We start from the raw sequence: 8,086 nt of genomic DNA, 5'->3' as shown, positions 1-8,086 counted from the left end.
TTTTACATAGTAAAAACTTGTCATCCCAACCAAAATGCTATTGTCACTGACAAATATGAAGTATTCTTGTACACATTTTTACAATGGCCTTCCCATTGAGCTTACATATTACAGTAAAGGTCTGTGAAATATGTATCGTTTTAAGAGTAAATTGAAAATCCATTATTAATGTGTGCTCCTTACTTTTTAATGACTGGCTCAACAACAGTTCCCTTGGCAAATAGTCTGGGTAGCCATTTGAGGTCTCCTTGGCAACCACTTCATTTATTCACCTGTTGCCATTTCAAACTTGGGCTCTTGAGTGGCACAGTGATCTAAGACACTCCATCTCAGTGTAAGAGGTATCACTGCAATAACTGGTTCAAATCCAGGCTGCATCACATCTGGCTGTGAATGGGAGTCCCATAGGGCAGTGCACAATTAGCCCAGTGTTGTCTGGGTTAGGCCATCATTGTAAATAAGAATTTGATCTTAACTGACTTTCCTAGTTAAATAAAAAAACTGTGGATTGCCTCCAAGCAATTTTCCCCTCTTAATTTTCAAACACGAACCTTTTCAAACGCACATTGCCCTTTATAAGTGTCAATTGTAAGTCGTATACCAGCTACAGACTTCCTTGTCTGACTTGCATACATCACTAAGGTACCTCCAGTGAAAATGCCATTCAGCATCATCCCCAACTGCATCAATATGCATTGGATAAACCATCAGAAGTTAAATAATATTTTCTTGACCTTAAAAAGCACTCAAAAAGCATCAAGAGAACTCCATACGTGATGATATGAATGTAAAATAACATCAATTGCACTTTGCACAACAACCATCACGATTACATGACAATGCAAAATAGTATTCAGTGATTTTTAAATATGTTTTAAAATATTTTTTTAACACTTATAGTGATGTATAGGCAATATTGAATTCAGTCCACCCAGTAATAAATAAAATGTAATTGAGAGCCATAAACCAACCAGTGCTCCCGCACATTGGCAAACCGGGATATCTGCAGTGTCCTGCCACCCACCACCCGCCAACCCCTCTTTTACGCTACTGCTACTCTCTGTTCATCATATATGAATAGTCACTTAAACCATATCTACATGTACATACTACCTCAATCAGCCTGACTAACCGGTGTTTGTATGTAGCCTCGCCACTGTATATAGCCTGTCTTTTTACTGCTGTTCTATTTCTTTACTTACCTATTGTTCACCTAATACCATTTTTTGCACTATTGGTTCGAGCCTGTAAGTAAGCATTTCACTGTAAGGTCTACACCTGTTGTATTCGGCACACGTGACAAATAAACTTTGATTCTGCCGGTTGTTAGGCAGTGCAGCACTGCCCTCTAGTGGATAAATGGCCTACTGACAAATGTTCAAAATGTAGAAGACCACTTCTCTTTAAAAAAAAGTATATTTTAACATACTTTATACACAAACCAGGAACAATACATTACAATGCATTTGGTACATTTAATAGTCCATTACATACAGGCCAAACAGCATGAGAAGCACTGTGGATAGTATGCTGCTTGCGCTATACTAGACCTTTATTCAACAGCATTATCTGCTCTACAGCCTTCATACTGAGGCAACTCCTCTTTTTATTGAACACATCTCCAGCTTTGGTGAATATGCGCTCGCATGGCACAGACGAYGCGGGAACGCTGAGGTATTTCCGAGCCAGCTGGAACAGGTGCGGGTACACCTTGGAGTGCTTCTCCCAGTAGTGCATGGGGTTCTCCACTCGGTTCAGGTACGGGTCACTGAGGTAGTGTTGTACCTCCACCGCTGCGTCTGCCGTGCTGCTCTGAACACTCTGTGTCTCGCCCACTTTACTGTCAAACATCTCCCACAGACCCCCATCGTGGGACTTAGACGGAGATGTTGCCATGGAGACGGAAGCGGTTTCCATTGCCCAGGAGGTGTGGGGTGATGTCGTGGAGGGCGTCGTCGACCCGGTGGTGGACGGCGGCAGAGTGTCGTCCTTGTCCGGATTTATCCGGATTAACGAGGCGCACTCGGAGGTGAGGAGCTTCACCGCCTCCTGAGCGTAGCCTTGGTTCCCYAAGGCCAACATTTTAAAGCGCGGGTCTAGGAGAGCAGAGAGAGCCAGGATTGGCTCGGTCTCCACCATACTGCAGCTCATCTGAAGCTCCCTCTGTAGGTTAGACGCCAGCTGTGTAGCCGTAGGGTGTATGATGGCACCGTGCTTCTTCTCAAGTGTTATCTTCAGCATCCGGACAAGAGGAATGACCTTGGAGGCCGAGACGCGTTTCTCTGAGGCGAGCTCAGCTGTGGCCTGGTTGAAGGAACCCAGCACTCCGAGACACTGGTGGATGACCTCGTAGTCAGCAGATCCCAGAGGGATGATGTCCGTGTCCAGGGTGCTGAGAGCAGCAGCCACKGACTCCCTCTGATCAAAGARYCGTTCCAGCATAGAAAAGCTACTGTTCCATCTCGAGTCCACTTCCTGGATCAGCTTCTGCTCCGGCCTGCCTAGCTGCCCCTGCACCTCGGCTAACCTCATCTCTGCGTTCTGATTCGACTTGAAGAAAGCCACGATAGCTCGCGCTTGGGAGCGGATGTCCTGCAGCTCCAAAGTAGCCTCCATGGACCTCTTAATCACAAGGTTCAGGACGTGTGCAAAAGAGGGCAACTGGAGGATTCCTAGTTTCTGAACCGTGGCTACCATATTTTCGCTGTTCTCTGTGACAAATGCAGCAACCCTGCTGTGGAGACCCCAGCTCGCCACCAGTTGGTTTTTGGCCTCCTCAATGTGGATCACTTTGTGGTTTTCAGGCAGCTTAGAAATCCCAAGGAGGAAAGTGGATAACTGGGCATTTTCTGCTACCAAATGCCCTGTCACTGAAATGTAACTGTGCTTGTCTATAGATGTCCACATGTCCGAAGTCAGGCTGACAAAGTCAGAAATTACCATCTGAGAWACAACATTATCATTGATGAATTCACACCGAGACCCCACCATTTTCTTCAGRGCTTGCTTGTTTGGAAGATTGTAGCTTGGGTCTAGCTTTTGGACGAAAGCAGRGAATCCCTCTTCCTCGACTACTGAAAATGGCTGGGTGTCTTTAACCAACATGTTGACTAGGGCATCATCCAGGTCCTCTTGTCTGGTGGTCCTGACTGTGAAATAAAACAGTATAATCAATTCAAATTGAATTAGATGTACAATGAATGCTAATCTAAATATAATAATTGATTGAAACAGGATGAAACCATCAATCCTAAAGGAAACATACCTTGGATGTGGTGTCCAGCAGCAGCATTGTTTGTAAACATTGAGTTTAGTCCTGTAGTACCAGAGAACGATGAGTGGACTCCAGAACTAGTAATTATTGAGTTAGAGAACGTTGAGTGGACTCCAGATGTTGAGTTGCTTGTGCTTGAGTGGGCTCCAGATGTTGAGTTGCTGTACCAAGCCTCGCTTGGGTGCCTTGATCGTAGGTGCCTTAACATGGCGGAGGTGTTTTTGTTGAAGCTAAGCCGTTGTGAACAGAGGGCGCACTGGACCTTATTGGGTGTCACTAGAGTGAAGTGGTCCCACACCAGTGAGAAGGCTCTCTTAAACTCAGTCATCGTCTGGCCTGCAAAATAAAATAAACAACTTCATCAATCATCTTGCCGCAGCAATGTAGTAAACAGATCGAAATTATTTTGGTTGCTGATGGGAAACAACTGTTACTAGGTGTAAATAATTAGGCTTGTGTGGGCTACGTGTAACGTTATTAGAAAATGTGTAGTGGGCGTGATTTACAATACGAAGGAAAAGCTGGAAATCTAGCTAACGTTACATTTCTACTAATCTGAACAGCGCTTGTTTGTAGCTAGCTCAAACATGACAAACATAAACCTCAAACATGGCAGAAAATGAAATAAAAGGATCAGGATTGGAAGTCACAACGTTACACCTTCAGCTGACATGATGGGGTTCACACGTTTAGGTCTGTACTAGCCATAGAGATCCATTCTAATGCTATGGTGCTAGTAACTAGTTAACGTTAGCTAACTGTGTGGGTATGTTGAGCAAGGCTTAGGTCTGCTGGACAAGGTAAATGTCGCACAAGTAGCTAGCGTTGTGTCTGTGTTTGGCATCGTCATTTTATTTTAAAACAACAGGAGTGCGTGGTTGCAAATATTAACTTACCTTCTTTGATTATTCGTATGAATGTAAAATATAGTCATTGAGCGCTGTGTGCTTCTGAGCGCGCGGTTTGATGATGTACGTCGCAGAATTACGTCACCTCCGACTTTATGTCAAGTCCGATGGTCACCGCCTTTCAAAGTGAGTTACATTATGGGGATAACATTGTCCGTCTAGCGCCTACATGTCGACTGCATTAACTTTACAGAAATCATGTGATCAAAGATCATTAAGTTTTGACTGCAGTCGACAGCAAGTTTCTGCATATGCTCTTCACCAACTTCATCCTGCAGCCATCGCCTGAATTATGGCAGGCTCTAGTGTCAACCAGTCAATACAGTGTTGTTTGACCCACCTGAATGTGACCAAAGACATGACTGAAACAGTAATTGATTGTACAATGAACACACATATGATTTCAGTTTGTGAGTGTGTAATATGGGGTTTGGAACCATGTTTATTTCGACATTGTAATGAAACTTTCTTTATCAACACTTCCATGTTGATCTGAGCCTTGCTGTTGGAATACCACATTAGTGTCCAACTTTCGGATGTCACAGATGCACCGACTTCACTCCTTGACTTGTCTTTTGCCTTACTACTCAAACGTGTCCCATGTCTTTTCTGACATTAGAAAAAGTTGTTTCAAATCTTAGTTTCAAGTATATTAATTTTCATTAATCTATTGACATCTATTGACAGTCTGTATTGTAAACTTTTGTCACAGTTAGTCTATGTGCTGGGACTGCTCAACCCAGACCCTATAGGCTGGGAATTCCATGATAAGGGAATTAGGCTTTGACTAAGATTTTTCACTTTAAAATGTATTCCTAACAAAAAACATTGATTTCAAAGTTTAACAAACCATACAATTCTTTGCACAATGACTACTTTTAACAATTTACACAGAACATTTCACAAAAGCACATTCACTGGAAGAACTGTGCAGATGCAAAGTTTGGTAACAGAATTATGGTAAAATTTCCCTCKGTTTTTTTATGCGACCATGTTTAAAAAATATATATCTGCTCCGAATTAAAATTCAAAGATGTCTGTAGAAAGAATGGGATGTCAGCTATGACATGACACCTTGAGTTTGAATACATTTCATTTGGTTATTGAATTACAGTAGGTGAAGTGGATTTACATCCGGTAACGGAATTAAGGTAACAGAATTACATCATGGGTTCCTGATCTGTACAATACAGAAAAGCATTATTATGGAAAGGGAAATCTTAATGCTACAGCATGCATTGACATTCTAGATTATTCTGTGCTTCCAACGTTGTGGCAACAGTTTGGAGAAGGCCCTCTCCTGTTTCAGCATGACAATGCCCCCGTGCATAAAGCGAGGTCCATACAGAAATTGTTTGTCGAGATCGATGTGGAAGAAATTGACTGGCCTGCACAGAGCCCTGACCTCAACCCCATCGAAAACCTTTGGGATGAATTGTCGTGAAGAGGGCACGACAAAACCTATTCCCCCTTAGGAGACTGAAAAGATTTGGCATGGGTCCTCAGATCCTCAAAAGGTTCTACAGCTGCACCATCGTGAGCATCCTGACTGGTTGCATCACTGCCTGGTATGGCAACTGCTCGGCCTCCGACCGCAAGGCACTACAGAGGGTAGTGCGAACGGCCCAGTACATCACTGGGGCRAAGCTTCCTGCCACCCAGGACCTCTACACCAGGCGGTGTCAGAGGAAGGCCCTAAAAATTGTCAAAGACTCCAGCCACCCTAGTCATAGACTGTTCTCTCTGCTACCGCACAGCAAGCAGTACCGGAGCGCCAAGTCTAGGTCCAAGAGGCTTCTAAACAGCTTCTACCCCCAATGGCTACCCAGACTATTTGCATTGCCCCCCATCCCCCTCTTTTACACCGCTGCTACTCTCTGTTGTTATAATCTATGAATGTCACTTTAATAACTCTACCCACATGTACATATTACCTCAAGTAACCGGTGCCCCCGCACATTGTCTCGCTATTGTTATTTTACTGCTGCTCTTTAATTACTTGTTACTTTTATTTCTTATTCTTATCCGTATTTTTTTAACTTTTTTTTTAACTGCATTGTTGGTTAGGGGCTCGTAAGTAAGCATTTCACTGTAAGGTCTACGTTGTATTCAGTGCATGTGACTAATAAAATGTGATTTGATTTGAAAGCTGACTGCGAGCCAGGCCTAATCGCCCAACATRAGTGCCCAACCTCACTAATGCTCTTGTGGCTGAATGGAAGCAAGTCCCCACAGCAATGTTCCAACATCTTGTGGAAAGCCTTCCCAGAAGACTGGAGGCTGTTATAGCACCAAAGGGCGGACCAACTCCATATTAACGCCCATGATTTTGGAATGAGATGTTCGACGGGCAGGTGTCCACATACATTTGGCCATGTAGTGTAGCTTTCATTTGACACACAATTTGATATGCTCCTATGAACTTCACATGTTGGTGCTCATGGGTCCTTTTAGATGGATATGCCCTAAAGCTACGCCTTGTAAGGCCGATATATGATGGCTCTATAGTCAACGTTACAGATTGGCTAATGGAAAACGCTGCCCTATATTTTTCTACTAACCTGGGCCGTTTCGCAAAAGCATCTTAAGGCTAAGTTCGGGAGGCAGCGCTCAGGATTCCCTCTGAGGACTAATCTCCCCCACCCTCACTGCGCTATCAAAATCATATTTTTTTTATTGCATACTCTAATAACCTATGAGATACACCTACACAGTGCTATTCCATACATAACTCACTTGAGCACAGTACACAACTCTTCAAACAAGGTTTTACCTATTAGAGTCAAGTGCTTCATTCTATATCTAGAGGACTCCTGATATCTCCAGGAGTGATAAGTATATTTATTTTTTGTCTTTATCTGTTGTGGTCTAGTACTGTCTTTTTGCTAGTTATTTACAGATGATCTCATTTTGCTCTTTAGTAGCTTTGCCAACTATGTGTGTGTTTTCAAAATCTCTGTAGACGTTAAAGARGCTCCCCACCCCTTGGCTTCAACCCTTCTAATTTAGTGTACCCTGCGTGCACAACACATGTAAAATTCTGGGTCTCTGGCAGCGTTTGGAACTGCCGATCTGCGGTCAAGAACACAGAGTTCATCTCAGCCTATGCTGCCCTTCTTTCCCRTCCTTGCCTCTTTTCACCTCACCCTTTCCCAATCCCCTCCAACTCACAAGGCAGGCAATACGCTTGACTTCATCTTTACTAGAGGCCGCTCGCCTACTAATCTCACTGCAACCCCCCTCCAGGTCTCTGATCACTACTTTGTTTCCTTTTCTGTCACCCTTTTCTTCAACCCTAACCACTCAACCCCTACCCAGATGGTCATGCACCGTCGCAATCTTTGCTCTCTCTCTCTGCCACTACTCTGTCCTCTTCTAACCTATCATGTCTCCCTTCTGCTCCATCCTTCTCCCTCCTGTCTCCTGATTCTGCCTCTTCGAACCTACTTTCTTCCCTTTCTGCATCCTATGACTCGCACTGTCCCCTTTTCTTCCTGCCAGTTCTACGCTCCCCTCCTGCTCTGTGGCTGAGTGACTCATTGCGAGGGTACAGAACAGGGCTGCGGGCAGCTGAGCGAGGAAAACGAAACTTCCGGAGGACCTGATTCAGAGGACCATTCTACCCATGCTAGATTACGGAGACGTAATTTATAGATTGTCAGGTAAGGGTGCTCTCAAGCAGCTAGATGTTCTTAACCATTCAGACATCAGATTTGTTACCAATGCTCCTTATAGGACATATCACTGCACTCTATACTCTTCTGTAAACCGGTCATCTCTGTATACCTGTCGCAAGACCCACTGGTTGATGCTTATTTATAAAACCCTCTTAGGCCTCACCCCCCCCCCCCCCCCCCATCTGAGATTTCTTCTGCAGCCCTCATCCTCCACATACAACACCCGT

At 44.1% G+C, this 8,086-nt stretch overlaps 1 protein-coding gene across 1 annotated transcript; it reads right to left on the bottom strand.

Moving 5' to 3' along the window:
• Nucleotides 1-1,397: 1,397 nt before the first annotated feature.
• LOC111982068 (E3 SUMO-protein ligase ZBED1) lies at nt 1,398-4,257 on the bottom strand. Its single transcript, XM_024013605.3, has 3 exons — nt 4,171-4,257; nt 3,266-3,610; nt 1,398-3,149 (listed from the first exon to the last, which is right to left on the bottom strand). Exons 2-3 carry the CDS (start codon nt 3,600-3,602, stop codon nt 1,540-1,542), a joined length of 1,947 nt encoding a protein of 648 aa, XP_023869373.1. The 5' UTR covers nt 3,603-3,610; nt 4,171-4,257; the 3' UTR covers nt 1,398-1,539.
• Nucleotides 4,258-8,086: the final 3,829 nt, after the last annotated feature.

The sequence above is a fragment of the Salvelinus sp. IW2-2015 genome, linkage group LG20 (genome assembly GCF_002910315.2).
Source record: "Salvelinus sp. IW2-2015 linkage group LG20, ASM291031v2, whole genome shotgun sequence".
Taxonomy (NCBI): domain Eukaryota; kingdom Metazoa; phylum Chordata; class Actinopteri; order Salmoniformes; family Salmonidae; genus Salvelinus; species Salvelinus sp. IW2-2015.
The sequence above is the reverse complement of the archived record's forward strand: the minus strand, read 5'-3'. Positions and strand labels throughout refer to the sequence as shown.